At 39.4% G+C, this 20,000-nt stretch overlaps 2 protein-coding genes across 7 annotated transcripts in view; one reads left to right on the forward strand and one right to left on the reverse strand.

Moving 5' to 3' along the window:
- The window catches only part of LOC143292451 (hyccin-like), a 135,514-nt gene extending 118,362 nt beyond the window's left edge, over positions 1–17,152 (forward strand). The window contains exons 6-13 of one of the 2 annotated variants that reach the window (XM_076602739.1): positions 4,423–4,503; positions 5,178–5,296; positions 6,086–6,181; positions 6,976–7,143; positions 7,602–7,689; positions 8,270–8,420; positions 9,688–10,051; positions 14,548–17,152. In XM_076602739.1, coding sequence (XP_076458854.1) covers positions 4,423–4,503; positions 5,178–5,296; positions 6,086–6,181; positions 6,976–7,143; positions 7,602–7,689; positions 8,270–8,420; positions 9,688–10,051; positions 14,548–14,587 — 1,107 coding nt within the window. In that variant the 3' untranslated portion in view covers positions 14,588–17,152. Of the gene's footprint in view, positions 1–4,422; positions 4,504–5,177; positions 5,297–6,085; positions 6,182–6,975; positions 7,144–7,601; positions 7,690–8,269; positions 8,421–9,687; positions 11,433–14,547 lie in introns of those variants that run through there. The other variant, XM_076602737.1, reaches the window with a different exon arrangement.
- A 423-nt stretch (positions 17,153–17,575) lies between these two features.
- Positions 17,576–20,000, reverse strand: part of LOC143292449 (uncharacterized) — a 104,351-nt gene continuing 101,926 nt past the window's right edge. For all 5 annotated transcript variants that reach the window (XM_076602733.1, XM_076602736.1, XM_076602732.1 and 2 more), the window contains one exon: positions 17,576–20,000. This exon is cut by the window's right edge and continues 960 nt beyond it. The gene's annotated coding sequence lies outside the window, so the exon portion shown is untranslated.

Raw genomic sequence — 20,000 nt, forward strand, 5'->3', positions numbered from 1 at the left:
TCTGTTCATTTTCCCTTGTATTGTTTCGTTTGTTTGTTGTTGTTTTGTGTTTGCTTTTTTTTTTCCACATAAATGTTTGTTGTTCTTTTGTTGTTGTTGTTGTTGTTTCGATTTCTTATTTTAAAGTTTGTGATCGACTGTACCCGATTTGACTTTTATTTTTTCAGGTTTTTTCTTTGTTACTTGTTCTTCTTTCGTAAAGTTTTTTCAGTCTCTCTCTCTCTCATTCTGTCTCTGTCTCACTGTTTCTATGTGGCTCTGCTATTCCTCTCTCTCTCTCTCTCTCTCTCTCTCTCTCTCTCTCTCTCAAGAAGTCCAAAGCAGATCCGTTTCTTTTCCAAATATGCTCCTTGTTGTTGCTCTCTGTGGACTGGATGACCGGCTCATTTCCTATGAAAGCGTGCAGGGTGACAATCTCTTCGGGAGACCAGCGGCCCTCCGTACACTGCATGGCAGTAGGAGAAAAAAAAAACAAGGAAAAAAACCCCTGCTGCAGCGGCCTTAGATGTTGTCAGTTGAGATGTCTGATCTTGCTTCTGGCTTAGTCATTGAGGAACACTCCTTTCTCACTCCCCTCCCACGCCCAGGATCGCTCCTCTTCCCACCCCCACCCCTACCCCCACACACCCCGCTACAGCTCTGTTCTCCCTTTTCCTTCATCCAGTGTCGCCACCATAGCAGCCGTCCTCAGTACCCCTCACTGTCCCCACTCTCTCTCTCCCATTCTCTCTCTCTGTCTCTGTGTGTGTGTGTGTGTGTGTGTGTGTGTGCCTTTTTGGATAAAGAGAAAGAAAAAGAAAAAACATTGTAAGAGAGGGAGCATTTCGAGACAAGAGACTGGGTGGGAGGGAAGCAGGAGAACAGAAAAGGGAAAGAGAAAGGGAAGAGAATGGAGGGAAAAGCCAAGGTTTTGGAGGAGGAGAAAGGAAACCGATTGAAAAAGAGAGGGAGCATTTGAAGACAGAGATTGAGTGGGAGGTAAGAGGACATAGAGGAAAAATAGAGAGAAGAGAAAGAGAGCGGAGGGAAATGGCAGGATGTGGGGGTGGGGTGGTGGTATGGGGTAGAGGTCTTTGGTGCTTTTGCAACATGGCCCTCAAGAGAAAGTGTGACACCTTAGCAGAATGGTGCTGAGACACCTGGTTTGCTAAAATAAAACTTCATGATTCATGTTTGAGGACAATCTTTTCAATAAAGTACTTTAGAATCTTGGAGAAATAAATTTGGGCTGCAGTCATGCACTTTGAATAGGTATAAAAAAAATAATTTTTTTAAAGTTGCAGAATAACTAGCTCTGAGAAGAATAAGATTTCAAACTCAGAAAAAGCTCTCAGTTAAAAAGAAGATTTGTATCTTTAATTGCTGTCTAAATGGAGAACTTGGTCATTGTATGAAAAAGAAAAAAAAGGGAAATAAAAGTTCATATAAGCAAAGAGAAATGTTCTACATCTTTGAAAAAAGACAGAACTTGCACATTGTAATATTTTGATGGCTGTTATGGAATAACAATATGTGTCTTTGTAACTCAGTTGAATTTGTCTTTGTGATACCTTGGTATAAGATACACTTGTCATTGTATTTTCTTATCACTTCCCCCTGCTCTTAAATCTGGCCTTCATTGCTTCTAAACTTTTCAGGCAAGTTATAATCACACACACACACACACATGCATGCATGCGCTCACTCACACACACACACACACACACACACACACACACACACACACACACACACACACACACACACACACACACACACTTTTTTAAGTTGCATTGAGGGAGCCAGTCATTTGGAGTCTTGTTATCCTCAGCTCAGACTCTTATGGCTTCTCCTAAAACCCAGAGTATAGTCCATCGATTTCTGCTTGTCAGGGGTTGCCTTCAACCCATTCCCTCCCGGTATGGCCATCCCCATAGAAAGCACATAGAAAAAGAGAGAGAGAGAGAGAGAGAGAGAGAGTTTCACTGTGGATTGACCCAAACATGTTGACACAACCAAGTGCTGGGCTGGAGTGCTTGGCAGGGAAGATCCAGGAAAAGAAAGTGGTCTGGCCATGTTTTTAGGAGTCTTTGCAACATTGAAAACTTGCTTCAACATGTATAGAAATCAACATTTTTGAATTTTAAAATGCCACTGTTGTACCAGTACATTTACATAATGCAAACACACCCTCATATACATATGCAAGCATGCTTACGTGTGGACTTGCACTTGCATACATTGTTTTTCTTTAACAACAAATTTCCGCTTATGTGCATCTAAGTTCCTTGTCGAAATGACATGGCTCATTACTTGGAGAGAAACAACAATCGAACGCCCTCCTTTCCCCAGTCTTCCCTCTTCCTTCCCCTTTACACCCTTCATTCTTCCCAACTTCTCTGTGTGTCTGTTCGTATGTGTGTCTGTCTTTATCAGTGTGATTCACAGGTGTTGTTGTTTTTGTTTTTGTTTTGTTTGTTTTTTTAATATAAATTTTTGAATATAATAATGAAATAGTAAACAGCTTGGTGACAGACACGTGGGTTTCCCTGCAGTTCTTCTCCCTCAGTCTGCAGTGTTCCCTTTAACTGAGTGTTTGCAACACAGTATTTGTTGCTCTGAACATGTAGATGCACTGCAATAATAACATGTCCCATCCCCACCACCCTTTTTTTTTTGGTGTTTTACTGCCCTTCTTCTTGGTCTTCTCAGTGGTATCCCTTTCACAATGATGATATGAACTCCCCCATGCACAGCCACACCATGGCTGTATGTCATGGTGTTGGTGCTAGCATTCCACAGGAAGCTATCGCTGTTTGATCTGCATGAGACCACCCATCAGACAAACCCGTAACTGGTGCTGAGTAACTTCTGTTTTTAACAAGCACATGAAGAGTGCCTGTTAAAGAGTTTTTGACTCAAGGACATTTGTACATAGTAATAAAAAAAAGAGAGGGGAAAAAAGGGGAACTCTTAAAAAAGTGAAGGATAACCTCAGCTAGAGAAAGGGGTCACTTGTGGGCAGTTGTGTTTGGAAGAGGTTGGACTGTGACCTGGACAAGGCCATTCGAAGCCAGGCAGCCTGTTGTGTGTGTGTGTGTGTGTGTGTGTGTGTGTGTGTGTCCAGAGGAGGGCTGTTGTGTGTGTGGAGGATTCTTGCGGAGGGACAGACTGTCTGCAGGGTGTCCCTGTCTTATTGATCCACACCTTGTGCAGCCAGTCCCCAGACTTTCTTTCTGCTCTTCCTAGATGCTCTTTTGTTTCCCCCTCCCCCATACCCACCTCACAGTTGTTCAAAAAGAGAGCACATCTTTTCTGCTTCTATCTGTCTTGGCTTGTCTTTCCCTCTGCCTATCTGCCCGTGTTACTCTCCACCATTCTCTCTCTCTCTCTCTCTCCCTCCTTCCCTCCCTCTCTCTCCCTCTCTCACTCACTCTCCCCCCTTTTTCAGTACCTTTTTTCACGTTTCATGGATTGGTGTTTATATCTAACTCCACCTCTCTCTCTCTCTCTTGTTCTTGTTCTCTCTCTCTCTCTCTCTCTCTCTCTCTCTCTCTCTCTCTCTCTCTCTCTCATTCAGTCTGTATTTCACTTGTTATGCATTGCTGGCATAGATTAAGCAGAAAATAGATTAAGTAAGAAAGAAAGAAAATGAAAATAAACTAGAAAAAAAAGTATTGGAATGAATATTATTAAAGAAGAAATGGGAACTAATCAGGAGAGACATACAATTTATTTCTGTTTATTGGCAGTTCAACATCCTTATCCATGTTAAAGGTAATTTCGGAGACAGGGAGAGGGATGGGGGTAATGGAGTGAAGGATGGTGGTGAGTGGGATCTGGGGTGCTGGAATATGAGATATGGGTTATGGGTTGTATTTGTTTATCTCCTTATTTGCCAGTATTACATGGGCAGCCATTATGACAAATATTTTCAGACAGGTTGCTTGAAGTCCATTCTTGAGATGGTGTTGTCATATGCTGTTTCTTTAGCCTTCAATCTTTCCAGACTGTGTGAACCAGTTTTGTTTGGATGCCAAATGAATCTCTTTAGGATGCTTTTAGACATTGACAGTTTTAGAATACACTTACTTGAATACTTTCCCAGAAGCTTTTGTATTCTCATGCTCATCAAAACAGTTATAGACTGTGTAACTATTTGTACTGTCATGATTGTCAGAAATGGTTACGGACTGTATAACTTATCTCTGCCATTCTCACCTCCTGAGCATTTTGACAACAGACCAAACAAGAATTTCTCCTGCAAGCTTTGTGAATTTCTCTTTAAATCAGGGAAAGAAAATTGTGTAGATACTGAACATTTTTCATTCTGACTTCTATTGGTATGTTGTGATGATAGTTGTTTTATTTTGACAGGACTTTTCTATAAAAACAAATCAAAACTGAAGTGTTCATGGGGGATGTTATGTTTTACTGTTTCAGGAGATTGTCCAGAGTGATGGGTCTCCCAAGATGAAGACATTTCGCATTCCAACAATTAACCAAGGCTCCATCTACCATGAGGTAAGGCACAACAAGCAGAGTTGGTGAAAAGGCATGACAGTATTTGGGATAGCAGTCCAGTGGTGAATATCTTTTATCCAAGAATACATGAGGACACAAAGATCACCACATGGAATAGTGAATTTCAAAACAATCTGGGAAAATTATAGAATATTCAGAAAGGACAAATGGTAATCTGCATTTTTTTTTTTATTCAATTTTTTAAATAATTATACACCCATTGAAAGCTTTAAAGAGAACAACAGCAAAGATTATAAATATATACATTTTTTTTTAATACATGTGGAACAGATAGGTACTCTGTTTTCTCCCTTTTCTGTGTCTCAGTATTACCACCTTGTTTTCTTTCTCACTGCTGCAGTGTTTGTTCTGTCTCTAACTATTTCATTGTCTCCGTAAAGCTTATTCTGATATGACTGTTCTTTTCAATTCTGTTTCTCTCCCTCTCTTCTATTTCATGACCATAATCTGTCTATGTCTCTATATTGGTTGGTGTCCTTCCTCCCTATGTCTCTCTCAATCTTTTATGTGTTTTGTAATGCCAAGCTCCAGTATCACACTTGATATACCCAGTGTTGTTTTGTATTGTAATGTACCACTTTTTCCCACAACAGATTTCTCTGTGTAAAAGCTGTTGTGAGCACAAAACCACAACCTGTTCCATTCTCTTGCAGCCTGTACAGCTGAGCTCCCTGGCGCTGACAGAGAGCACCTTGAATCGCTACAACAGACCAGCGGAGGAGTGGAGAGGAGGGCCCTACCCACAGTATGAGAGCATCAACAGCCAGAACAGGTCAGCACAGAAGAGCGGGCAAACGGGGTTTTGTTGAACTGATTTCATTTTTATTGGATGTTTTGTTGTTGTTGTTGTTACTTTTTGTTGTTGTTCTGTTTGTTGTGTAAAAGGAATTCAACAAACACCACACACATACACCAACCCATCCACCCAACCACACACACATACAGTACAGTACAGTACAGGGAAGGTTTTGTTGTGCTGTGTGTGTCTTAGTGGCTAATTGGCAGGTATCTGTGTCTCCCTTGACAGTGGAGTGGAGTGGGGGACTGAGTTGCTCCTGGGTGTTTCCCACACTGTTGGTTATATTAGCTAGCACTGACCTTTCACTGAACTAGCAGGTGAAGAGTGGGGGACACAGAGAGAGGCATGCTGAGTGGTGCCTTTGTGTCTTAATGTATGGGGGGAGGGGGAGTGTGTGTGTGTGTGTGTGTGAAAGCAGACAGCTTTCCACTGACAGCAGCACACAGCTGTTCTGTTTGGTCAGAAACAGTGAGAAACATACCATGACCCTCCACCATGAAAAGAGTTGGAAGTCACTGTTTCTCTTCTGTGTTTTTTGTTTTTTTTTTTGTTTTTTTTACACTGGAACAGGAAACAGACTCAGAAGAAAGAAAAAAAATGAAATGCTGAGAAGTTATCCAGAGTAACCATTTGACTGATAATTTACAGTCTACTTTGACATTAAAAATTTTTATTTTTATCACAGTTGGGTTTTGTATGTGCATTAAATGTATATCCTTGCATGTATATTTTGTGAATTATTTGAAATGGTTGATGTTCCAGACAAGCAGTGTTGTCCCAGTTGCTTCAGGTGTACAATGCTGACATCGCTCAGCTGGCCTCCCACTCCCACCATGCCTTATGTCTTGCTGCTTCCAAGTAAGTGCTTATAGTTTGGGTGAACATTGAGTATTCACAGCATGAATTTAGAATATGTCCATAAAGTACTGATCTAAGCACTTGGATGGATGTAGTGTGGAGTTTGGATGTGCAAAACTTAACACAACAGCAATGGCATCAAGACAGATAAACAACAACAACATGACCAGTAAGTGAACAAACAAAAATGATTTGGTACTCAGGAGGATGGAAGGATAAGCCAATGGATAAATGACAAAAAAGAATATAACAAAGAGTGAGAAGCTCTTCAACATCTGCTTGTCCTAACAAAAGAGCCCACTGTACACACAAACACACAGCCACACACACACACACACACACACACACACACACACACACACACCATGTGAAGTTCAGATGCATGTTTTGTACTCTTTTGTGTGTGATAGTGAGTTGATTTTGTATAGAAATACACCTACATTGGTTGCAGTGGACCAGTCAGTTTAACTTTTCTGTCCTTACCTTCACTTGGCAAAAATATGAGAAAAGGCAAAAATGAATGATTGAGCATTTAGTCAATAATTTGTTTGACTGGTTAATTTGTTAGTGAAATAACTGCATTCATTTAGTATTCATACAACTCAACACATGTTCATTTGTTAGTTGAGTAACTCCATATTTATTCAGTGTTTGTACAATCCACCACAGGTAAGTGAACTAGTTATGTAAGTTGACATTTGTTCAGCTTGTAGTTAGCCCAGCTATTTCTCTGCCTACAAAAAAAAAGTCAGAGCATCAGTGAGTACAGCATGTGAGTGCTGTGCTGTGTGCAGAATCAGCACCACAGGGCTACCCAGCCTTCAGGTCAGTCCCCCCCAGCTGCAGTCGTGGCCCAACACCAACGGGCCGCGACCCAAAACCACCTCACCCAGACACTCCCCACGCATGACTGTCAGCCCTGCCCTGCTGGTGGAGATGTTGTGGGGCATCAACTTTGCCATGTGAGTCATCAGGGTGTGGGGGGGGTAATATAATAATATGTGTAGGGGTGTGTGTGCATGGGGGGAAGGTGTGAATTAGAGAGAGAGAGAGAGAGAGAGAGAGGAGATTCAGATGCACCATGCAGACTTAAAGGCTGCCATGCAAATTATCATTTCCCCCATTTTTCACTTTTGGATGTACTATTTTAATGTATTTATAGATATTCCAGCATTGTCTTAATAATGCAGTGTGGTAGGTCTGTTCTGATCAAATCATAAAACTATGCATACATAAACTTCCTTTTCTGAATTAAAAAGATATGTTGATGCTGGAAGATGGAATCTAGCCTGGAGTTTATTCCTACAGTAATTTCATTTATCCAGAATGTTGTAAAGCAGAATGATGTGCCCAGTTAGGGAACAGCGAGGTGGTGTCCCCAGAAAGAAGTAAGTTCCACTGTTAGCTGTGTGTGACGCAGGTACAATGGCTGTGACAAGGTGGCCAGGGACGCTGTGCGAGACGTGCATGCCAGAGCCTGCTTCGAGCTTCTGCCTGACGTGCAGTTGGTGAGGCTTTATCTGTTTTTTTAATAAAAGTTTGTTTTTTTTTATTTAAAAAAAAATCTTTGTTATAAAACTTGTTGTTGATCAGATTTAGCATGCTCAGGTTTTCTGGTGCATGAGTATACAAGTGTATGTGTGTGTGTGTGAATATATATAGAAAGGTATTTATATATGTATAGACTTTTGTTTTCATTTTTGAATGTTTGGTATTGTTAATTATTGGTTGAAAAATACAACTTGTAAAAGATTAATAAAAGAGCATCTAGATGTTCCACATTAGAAGAGTAAAATATATACCCCCCATCCTTCCAGATATAAACCAGCCAAGTAACTAAAACCATTGACTTAGTAACTTCTGAACTTGCTAATTAATGAACATATTTCGTTTTGAAGGTGAAATGGGTTTAACTGTAATACTGTCACTTTTCCTGAAGAACATGTTGTTGTTGTTGTTGTTGTATTTTAGAACATCAAAGAAGATAAACTTGTCAGGCAGTCAGTCTTCCATTCATTCATTTAAGTAGCCCAAGTTTGGTTATCTGGATAAGACTATACATTTCACAGGCAGCTTTTGTGTGTGCAGGTGACAGAAGCCCTTCTGAACTCAGACAGTTTGGCTTTGGGAGGGATGGGGGATGGGGGCCCTATGGGCATTGCCATTCCATCCACTTCCCATACCTCTCTCAGCAAGACCACTCTCACCAACGCTTCCTTCAAAACCAAGAAATTGCCAGGTATCCCTCTTGTTTGTCTGCTGTCCTTTTATCTTTCCTTCCTCGTGTGTGTGTATGTGTATGTGTTTGGATGTTTGTTGTTGTTGTTTGTGTGTGTGTTCCGAATCACACTGTAAGAAAAAATGCTCTCTGTGAAAAAAATAAGAGTCAACAGGCCAAAAAAGAGTACACGTTTTCAGTTCTCCAAACCATCCAAGCCTCTGAACTGCTGAACCATCTTTTAGGTCAAAGAACATTATTTCAAAATAGATTTAGGCTATCCTGGTGGGGAGGGGTGGGGTGTAATTAAATACACTGGAATGAAGGCACAAGGACATTAGCTGTCCCAGAAATGTGATTGTTCCAGTTGAGAAATCTGATGTTCTGCACACAAGTCATTTGCCTCCCAAGAGAGGGGCTGATTGGGACAAAATGTGTGTGACAGCCATGCCTGACTTGACTGAGCCCTGGGGCCAGACCTGTGTCAGTGAAAACTGACTTCCCTGCTGCTCTTCCATGAGTTAGCTCCCCTGACCCTGTTGGCCAATCAGTGATAGTCGTGTTTCTGGTTTCCTGCTTCATTAGGACATAATGGTCTGGACTTCCTGATGCCATTGGAAATAATGATTCCCTTTATCACTGACAAAAAATCCTTTGATTTCAAAGTTTGATTTTTTGTTGTTGTAATGTTCATTGCCTTGTTCAGTTTTTGATCTTCCCTTTATTGCCTTGATCAACTTTTAACCAGTCTTTTAATTCCTTGTCAAATGTAAGGTACTATGATAATGCAACTATTTGTCTCTTTTTTCATGTATCAATGGTGGCATGATTTTTCATCAGCACTCAGCCACAACATGTTGTCACACAGTCCAGACACCACTGATCCATAAGATCACCAATGCACAAGAGGAAAACAAACTGCTGCTTAGTTACAGCAATATGTTATCATTCAGCATGTGTTGAGCATCACTTGCATGGCCTCTTGTTACTAGTGACTGTAATTACCTGGATGTACAACCAGTGTGTGTGAAATACAGACCTCACTGCTGCATGCATACCACCTACACCAGTCATGAGACTCCTGACACTGGAAATTATCACAGACCTAGAAGAAAGAGGACAATGAAACTGGTTAACACAGGAGCAGCACATGATATGCATCAAAACTTTGGACTAGTTGTCTGTATCCTGTCATGATCAGTTAGATTGTTGGTTAGAAACAAGTCAGTCGATGTTGGTCCTGTTCCGTTATCCAGAGACACAACCTGTCTTTATCTGTTCTCCCCAGATGACATTCCCATGGCATCAGAAGCGGAGTCCCAGGAACCACAGGCTCACTCCTCCAAGCTGTCGCCCATTGAAGAAGAGCACAAGGGGCTGGCCAAGCAGGTGCTTCGGCTGTCCAAAGGCCGCAAGAAGGAGGACAAGGAGGAGAAGAAGCAGCAGCGCTCCAAGGAGGCCCGCAAGGATTCGGACACCAGCTCCAACAAGTCGCTGGTGCTGAACGGGGACAATCTGGACAGTGTCAGTGTCAGCGTGGTCAAGAACCAGACCAAGGTGACGGTGGACAACCTTGAGTTGCGGCAGCTGACCAAGCGCTACAGTGAGGACCACCCCCTGACCAATGGAAACAACAGCGCCTCCAGGCGCAAGTCAGTGGAGAAAGGGGGAGGGGAGGGGGACCTGCCCCGCTCCCGCCCCAACTCTTTCCATGGTGCTTTAGTCAACCCTGAATCATTCAGCACAGATCTGTGATAGGCAGCTCTTTTTTTAGGGGAGGGTTTGGGGGTGAGGTGGGGTGGTGGGAGGTTATTGCAATGAGGTTACTTGTTTTTGTTTTCTTGAGGAATAAAGCAAAGACAAGTGTTGGAGGAGCAAAGTGATGTTTGTCTGTTCTTGTTTTCCTGGATCTGTGATTCGGGTTGTTTTTCTGTCACTGTCTCCCCCTCCCTCTCGTCCTGCCTCACTTTTTCAGTCCATTCTGGACCGCTTCCACTCTCTCTCTCTTCTCTGTCATTTCTTAGTCATTTCTGGCATGTTTCCGCCACTGATGTTGAACTGTTTGTTTCCAGTGCTTTTATATCCTAGACAACCTCAGATAACCTTGCACCTCTCTCCCAGTGAATACACATATTTCCCTTGTCTTTTCCAATATCATTCTTGTAACAAAATGAATTCCCGGTTTTATATTACTGTGGTATTTAACTCCCTGAAATGAAAACAGGACATGACTAACATTGTTTCATTGATATGCCCTGTTTCTAATTCTTCCTTTTGAGTTGTACTCATGACATTTGATTACAGTTTGACCCTTTTAGTATTAATAACAGAGTGGCATGTTAGCTTTGATAACAAATGATACAACTGATTGTGTTATCCTTGAATGCGTATAGCCATTGTACATAATCCATTCATCTGGGTGAATTTTTTTCATTTTTCTATCACAGGGACATAGGATTAAAAAGAAAAAAAGTGAAAAAAAAGAAAGAAAAACTACCAAAGCCCCAAAGACTGTAACTTATTCTGTTCAGTGTGGTTGTATGTATCAAGTATATTATAATGTGAGTGAGTGAATGTGTGTGTTTGTGTACATGTGTGTATGTGTATGTGTGAGCGTGTGTGTGCTAGAGGTGGAGGTAGTGGTGCTGGTCATTCAGACCCTAGATACGTGCCTAACACTTCCCAGCACAACTGGTCTTTTTCACCAGTTCCTCTGCACCAAACTCCTTTCTTTTCATTATACATAGCTTTAACCTCATGTCTGTATTGTATGAGCATCAGCTGTTGTAATTACTCCTGCACCTGAACACAGGTTGACACACATGCATGAATGTTTTCATGTGCATAGACACATGTATACACGTGCACACACACATTCACACACACATACACACACACACACACACACACACACACATATATATATACACACACAAACACACATGTGCATGTAGACACACCCTCCACACAGTAAATTTTAAAGTTTGTATAAAAATATATGTATTATGTATCTAGTTTGGGTTATTATGATTTTTTTTAAAAACCAAAAACAGTATGATACTGTAGATTCTTTTTGTCTTCTTATTTATGACTGCAAGAAACTATGTCTCAGTTACAATCTAAACAGTGCAAGAGACATGAGACCTGTGTGTCATATCAAAAAAGAAAAGAAAAAAAAGAATGGTTGATGCAGAAATTAAGGAATGGTAGAAGTTTGATCTTAACCTAGTGTAGGTGTATTAAGTTTGTTATTCATTATGATCTGTATCTATATGTATCACTTTTGATCATTCTGATGTTATCCCAGCTACTGGTACTTGAAATTAAGTCTTCAGCTTACTGGTGATTTTGGTTTGACATGCCTGGTGTCATTGAGTGGTCTGTAAGTGTTTCAAGGCTTTGTGGGTTTTAGATTGTACCTTGGTACTGTAATTGAGATATTTTCATACTGATATATCATTTAGCAGAATGCTGGAGGTGTCCTTTACAAGAATGAAATTTATAAAGCTACAGATTAAAAAACCACATCTCTCTGTCTGCCATCTGAACACTGACTTTCTGTTGCCTTCTAAAGCATGCACTATTCTGGATTTCTTAACAGTAGTTGTCATTTAGGTTTACAGAATAAGGGAGAAGCAGGAGCACTTTTTCACAACAATAACCAGTAGTACTATCAAGGTGGGAGAGGTAGATGGCAGAAGCTGTGAGGTACAGGATGTTCCTGAATAGCTCACAGAGAAAAACAAACCAATTAATGTATTCATAATTTGAGAACTTTTAATAGACAATTTGTTTTTAGGTACCCTGTCTTGTGACTTTTTGTTATTGAAATATCTGATTTCCTGCAATGAAAACAGCAGCTTGTTTCTTGCAACAAACAGCCAGCAAGAGAAATATATAACCTATATATTTATTTCAGCCACTCAGGTCTTGATTACAAAGAAAGCTGTGATTATTTGAGCAAAAATGTCTGTTTACAATGAAGCAGGATGCATTTGTGTGAGTGAGTGAGTGTGTGTGTGTGTGGTCTCGGTTGAGTTACTATGTATTGTGTTGTGAAATAAAGTGAAGTTGTGCAGTTGATTGACTTAAACTTGATTAACTTGTACTTTTATTTTTTGCGTCATCAGTACGTCATCAAGCACGTAGTCAGTGGTATGATTGAGCAGAGATAATCTGTTAGACATATGATCCGTGGAAGAGCATTACATTAGCTGCTGCCAGTTTTATAATATGGAACATGAGCATGCTGTTCACAAGAGTGTCAGTCTCACAGCACCATGAATGTGTGTCCCCTCATATTTGTTTTTTTTATGTCCACCAGTTTTTAACTCATGTAAGTTCTCAGCATTGTGGGTGCGTGTGCTTTCTGTCATCATGCATATTCTGCATCTACAGACCCATGTCCTTGTTATATGCCCCTGCACAGGGTTGGGCATAGGATTCACTTTGGTGTCTGTCTCATACCAAAGTACGCTGATGAACTGATCTCTCTCCCACTGGCCACACTGACCAGTTCTGATGTCTTCTGAGTTTGTTCTCTGTATGGTTTCTGGGTGCTATCTGTATGGTTTTCTTTTCTTTGGGCCTGGTTGGAGTGAATCTATAGAATGACTGAAAAATAGAAGTGCTGGAAGTTGTGACAGGTTGAAAGGCTAACTAATTAGAGAGGGACAAACATCGACTTGGAAGACCAAGTGTGATGCTGATTGGCTGGCAACTAGAAACATTTTGGCCAGCCCTTTGTTCTGCCCTAACTAAATTCCAGGCATTTTGTGGTGGGAGTTAGAGAATGCATGTTTCCACACCTCATGTTTCTTCACAAATGTTCACATGTGTAGACCTTGCTGAATTTGTACAACCAAGATTTCTGCCAGATGTTAAAGTTCTGCTTATATATATATATATATATATATATATATATATATATAGTCTCTAATATATATATATATATTAGAGACTACCCATGTGTGATGATACAGGGAGCTGTCAGCAAAACACTGTGATGATTAATCCAGTGTGTTGTGTTTGCTGCACACTGCATGTCTGGCAGAATGAAAGGCATGGCACAATTTCAGCAGGGTGACAGGTGGTACTGTAATGCTGAGTACTTTGTTGTTACAGCCATGGGAAACATGGCCTCCTGTGATTGTGTGTGAGAGAGAGAGAGAGGGGGGGGGGGGGAGGAACTTTCCTTTGTGTGTGTGCACATGTTCATGTACATGAGCTCCATTGAATTGCTTTCCAAGGTTTAGTTTTTAATGTCTGTTGCTGAAGAATTCTCTTTTTGCCTCATTATCTGATAACTGTTCAGTTCCGAGATAATAATAACTTTGCAATAAGATTGTTTGATGCTTAAACTGTTTATTTTTCTCTGTGTTATTGTTGTCTAAGACAGCTTGTATCTTGTAGTAACATAGTATAATGTAAACTGTGCATTGAATAGCACAAACATATCAGAAAGTGATCACCCTTTGAAGTTATTTCTGTATTCTGTAAGAGAGGTGGCATTTGAGTATTCTACTTCAAGGAAGTGACAAAAGCATTGGGGGTGTTTTATTTGGGTCTAATAATCTCACAGACAATTCAGAATGGGGTAGGAGCTCAAAGATTGGGTAGTTATTCTGACATCTGATTGGTGAAGAAAAAATCACAGAAGAGTTAATGGGACAGACATGTATTTTTCCTGTTTTATAGCATAGTATAAACTTCTGAAATTAGAAACCATACATCTTCTTCTAGTTGGTAAAAGGAACCGTCCATTCATCTATACTAAACAAAGGAAAAAGGACTATGAATACAACACCATCCTGAAATGGTGTCTTGAACTCTGATCACTGATGAACTCTGGATCAAAAGCCCAATGCCTAACTAACTTTGCTATGCGCTTCCACTAAAAAAAAAAATTTCAACCTTTTAGGAAAAAGGATCTCACCTCTAAGGTTGATAGTAAGCAGTGAAAATCACTGGTGGGTGTGAAAGTGGATGGTTAACACAATCATCAGCACAAGCAGTCAGACACACAACCTTGTTACAGATAAAAAGAACCTGCAAATAACCTTTGTGTTGTCAGCATTAAGGCACAGTTATGTTTGTTGTGCTTGTCTTCACTCATTGTCATTGGTAGTTGACACCGGTGTGATGACAGTGTGTCAGACAGGAGGCAGTCAGGGGACAGCACCAAGTAACAAGGTACATTGCCAGCAAGACTGACATCAACATCATCACTCAGTGAAGTAAACTTCTTGTCCCATCATCAGGACTGCACAGTGGTACAGTGGAGTCAGAGCACTTGTCAGCACCGACCTCTGTGGTACTGGCAACAACGTCATCACTATAAAAACACAAAGATGAACTGGAGAGCAGATGACGATTGCACTTTGTTTCTTCGTATGTCTGACATACACCTCTCATTGGTACACAGTTTCCATTATCCATTTTACCTGGCTTTGAAAGACTTCAGTAACACACAGTAGATTTCAGAACAGTATATTTTGATACAATTTCTACATGATTTGCAAGTTCTTTGATATGCCTAAGTAAATGATCATACAATCAAAGCAAAGGAATAATGAATTGTGTTGAATGGTATCCTTAGTGCAGGGCAAAAGAGGAATGTGTATGATGCATGTCAGCCCAGGTATATTGAGAGACAAGGTAAAACTTGACCTTGATACAAGACATGAACTGGAAATACTGGTCATTCTAAAGAAATAGTTTCACATTGGTGTTGACCAATACCAGTCAATTTTGTACCAATAAAGATACTCTCTTCAGTCATTGAACCTATCACTTTTGGAACACTTAAGTCTGTTAGTGTTGTATCTTAATCTTTAGCAGTGTCTGTGTGCTTATGCATGTACCTACAACCCTTCATCTGTTTACCTGGTACTCTTGCAATCTGTTTTCATGCAAAGACCTTCTATTGTAATACTTTCCTGCTGTGTTGTGTGTACCTAATTCTGATCTGTTGTGCATTACCAATATTTTGTAACGCACCATTATTTGCGTTTCATTCAGCTTTATCTTGTAAATATCTCACATCATTCCAATTCTGATAAAAATTCCCATGAAAATATTTTTAGATATAGAGTAATCTCAGCCTCATATTGCATGAGATTGTACTGGGTATGTTTTGCTTTTTTTTTTAGTCACAAATACACATGTAACACTGGTCATTTCCTTGTACAGTTTTATTACCAAAAATATTATTGCTTTGTCCTTTTTATATGCTAGATTTTCTTCATGTTTATCTTTTCTTGTACTTCAAAGGAAAACAACAGCAGTAATGGCCATATACAGCAGAATGGTTCTAGATAATAGACTTTTCTTGTGGACATTTTTTTTTTTTTTTTTTTAATGAAAGTGAATACAGCATGTGTACCTGTTACTTTACGTGCCCCTTGCAGATGATAGTCTTAAAACATCTGGCTCTTGAAAGAATGTAAATAAGATCAATAACTTTTGCACATTCTTATCTATTGTATACACAGTTGGAGACTGTGGTATTGCCAGCATGTGGCACTTGGCAACAGAAATAATGAGCCCACCCTGTAATGAACAGAAGGAAGTTCAGCACCAAATTATGTACTGATGACCCCTAAAGTTTGTGCATCCATTCTATTTTTTGTTGTTTTTGTTTATTTATTCATTTCACGGTTGTTGTTTTTTTGTTGTTGTGGGTTTTTGTGTGTGTTTTTTTTAAAGACTAGTATAATTTGTATTTTGTTGTATTCTGGTTTTTTGTTGTTTTTTTTGTAATTCTGTGGGAAATAACCGAAGAACATTTACCAAAGCTTTACTTTTTAAACTTTTTTTTTTGTATCTCAACATCCTGATTCAACACTTTAAAAAAAAAAGGGGAGATTTTATTTTTCATTCCATTTCAAGACTTTTAAATTGATGTGTGCATTTTGAAAGGAAACTGCTTCCCTTCTTGTATTTTTTCTTCTCTGTTGCCCAGCCCATTTTTCATTAAAAAAAGTTTTATTTTTATTAAAGGTTTGTGTTTGTTGAGAAAAAATCAGTTATAAGTCGCAATCAAATATAAGTGTATATCTCTTGTTCATGATACAAATCAGAAAAATGAACAGTTTCTTTCAGTGAATGTGCAGAGAGAGAGAGATGTAAAGAAAATATATCTGCCAGAAAGCAACATTGCTCTATTTTGTAATGAAATATTTCTCTTTATGAGTGTGTGTATGTATGTGTGTGTGTGCAAGCGTGAAGGGATGTATGCATGAAGATGCACATCAGAATGTGTTAACATTGTTCTACCCTGTCTCCTTGCATAAACACCATTACTGATATTTTGGAAATTTATCAGCACCTCCAATCTGCATGGTGTGTGGAGCAAAAGAAATGCACAAACTTGAAAAAATGTACAGCTAACACAAAAGTGTGTCTGAGCACATGCACATACCCTTGATAAATATTAGCAGCTAAGGTTTGCCAGCCTGAAGTTGATTCCTGATACATGATAGCACACACAGCAATTTGATACTTGGACAAATAGTCACAATGGGCTGTAGATTAGAATGAGTCAGTACCATTTCATCCCTGGTAGTGAATTAAATCTGCCATTCATGCAATCTTGTTATTCCTGAAGATAAAGTGATATGTACATAGTTTGAGTTCTTTAATACATTTACTTTGACTGTGTATGAATGGTTTGATATTGAACAAATGTAGAAAGACATGTATCTTCAAGTTATAAAGGGTAAAATAAAGGAATAAATAAGAAAAAAATCCTGACTTTTGTGTTGGCATTTATTTGGATTGATTGTATGATCATATCTAATTGAACATGTGTGATGGGTATAATGTTTTCAGCCATGTGTGTGTGTGTGTGTGTGAGTGATCAATATGTGCATGGCTGTATATGTGTCAACGTGTCTGTGTATACATACGTTTGTAACTTTCTTTTTATGCGCCTGCAGCTTTGTTTCCAGTTGATAATCCATGTGAGGATATGAACTACATTTTAGAACCAGACTGCCTTCTCAAACATGATCGTACTACTCTCTTTAATTGACCTCAGCATAACAATGTAGATCCATCCATCCGTACATACATACATATGCACAACCATGCACTCGCACATATACACACCACTGTAATGAGGGGGTGTGGGGGGGAACCCATTAATGTTAGCAAATCAGAAAAAAGGCGAAGCATTAGATTCAGAATGTATTCTCACTCTGTGATGTTTGGTGTTCACAAAGTATTATTACCCCAAATGCAACAAAATCACCAATGCACACAAGTCATCCATTTTCTCCAAATTATGCAAGCAAAAGGCGCCATTCTTTTGAAAGATGTTGTATTAGGGTTTTACTTTAACATGTATGATCATAGAAATATTGTCACTTTAGGCAGAATTGTAGTATCAGTAATACTTGTTACAACTGTGTGTGTGTGAGAGCATAAACAAAAATGTATGTGTGAGAGCATAAACAAAAATGTGTGTGTGTGTGTGTGTGTGTGTGCATGTTTGAGTGTGCATCAGTTGTGGGGTATGTATTTCACATGAATGAATCTGTTATGAGTATATGTGTCTCTGTGTCTGAGAGCAAGAGTGTGTAATGCAGATGTAGAAAAAAAAAGATGAAGGAAATTATAGTAAAGGAAGGTGGAAAACAGCATGGTGTGTGTACATGCATGTGTGTACGTGCATGCACATATGTGTGTGCGTGGTGTGTGCGAGTGAATGACAGATGAAGAGCTAGAGAGGAAAAATGCACAATAAGAGAAAAAAGAGGACTATATCCAATGTGTACATCAGCTGCGATATTTGGCTGAAGCTTACCTAATGCATGTAATAACAAATATGCATACTATAATAAAGATGAACTTTGAAGCAGTAAAAAAAAAAACACAAAACAGCAGCATAAATGATTATGTCTGTCAGAAATCATCTACACCCTCTCTCTTCTAGTTTCATGAATCGTTTTTTTCTGAAACTGACAGGAAATACTGATCATGTAACTGTGTGTGTGTGTGTGTGTGTGTGTGTGTAGTTTGTGTGTGTGTGTGTGTGTGTGTGTGTGTGTGTGTTCACTGGCAAGAAGAAAAGAGAGAGGAAAAGAGAAATAGACCAAGAAAAAAAAAAAAAAGAAAAACAGGAGAGTAAAAAGCAAAATGTGGGTTTGGACAGACATTCCATAGAATCTGTATATACAAATTCACACTTACCAAAGGAACACAACAATGCTTCACTGTGGATTAACATGTGATTAACAGTACAACAGCAACATGTGTATTTTCTCCAAGCACATTACCTCTAATCCTGCTCAAATGCTCATAATTATAAGAACCAAAAGAGTAACCATAACCTATGCACATACACATTATTCTACACAGACAAAACAAAAATCTGCAATGTTTTATTTATAGAGTACCTAGCATTAAAAGAAGCACTTCTGATAAACATAAAAAATGACCATGGAACATTATATTGATCACAAACTTGTAGATAATCATATACAAAATGAAAAGTGAGAAATTGTTCACAAATCTGTCTTGTGTATGGGAAAAAAAACATTGGGATATGGAGGGGTGAAATAAAACATGAGGAGGGAAAAAAACAACAACTGGAAACAACTTTTTTTGGTCTTTATATTGTGGAAAGAAGTTCCATCAACTTGTATGAGATTAAAAACATGAAGGAGTCCAATATTCAAGCCATTTTCATTATTGTTGGAAGCAGATAAATAAGGCAATACACAGAATAACCTGGCCACACAGACCTCCTGTCATCAAGCAAAGCTGGGCAGTGACAGGACATGATCACTGGACTGTCACTCACACAGACACACACACACAAGTATCAGCACAGCCCTCGCTGTACACTGACAGAAAGAAACTCTACAAGAACTGCAACAAAGATGTTCACTGGCCTTATGGTACACAGGGGAACCACCACAAAATGTAGCATGGAGGGTTACCCCCACGTGCATCATTCCTATTGTTGTACTGCAAACAGAGGACCTGCATTCACTCCACAGCTCTCACTCACCAATCATGCCGCCCTTCCAAATGCTGATATTCCCAATAACACATGAATACATTCAGATGATTCACATTTAATAAAAGTGCAGCCCAAATGCATGCACCCTTGACCAAAGAAAAAAAAAGAACTGGACATTTACAACGGGTAATATTACTTGCTTAGACAAAATCTATGTTAAAGCATGTTAACAGATTCTGAAAAAGCTAGTAGTACAGCTGTAGCAATATTCAAGCACCTTTTCATCTGACCAACTATGCAAGATGTCAAAACATATCCACTACACAAGCTTGGTATCACAGCATACCCCTTAAACATCATCACCATTCTACAAAAGACCTTGTCTTTCTTTCCCAGCCCATCAAATTTCATTACCATGCACATTCCTGAAGGACTAACCCTAAAACAAGATATGTAAGTCTTTTTTTTGTCTTTTTTTTTTTTAAAGAAATGCACATGTTTCTTGTCAAATGGTCAGTAAAACTACAATTCAAAGCAATCCAAAATGACAGGAAGCCATGAAGAGGAGACCAAACTGAACATGTCTATCAGGAGACAGTTTAAAAGACACTGACTGAATTCCCAGTGAGAGA

This window comes from Babylonia areolata, chromosome 18 (assembly GCF_041734735.1).
Source record: "Babylonia areolata isolate BAREFJ2019XMU chromosome 18, ASM4173473v1, whole genome shotgun sequence".
Taxonomy (NCBI): domain Eukaryota; kingdom Metazoa; phylum Mollusca; class Gastropoda; order Neogastropoda; family Buccinidae; genus Babylonia; species Babylonia areolata.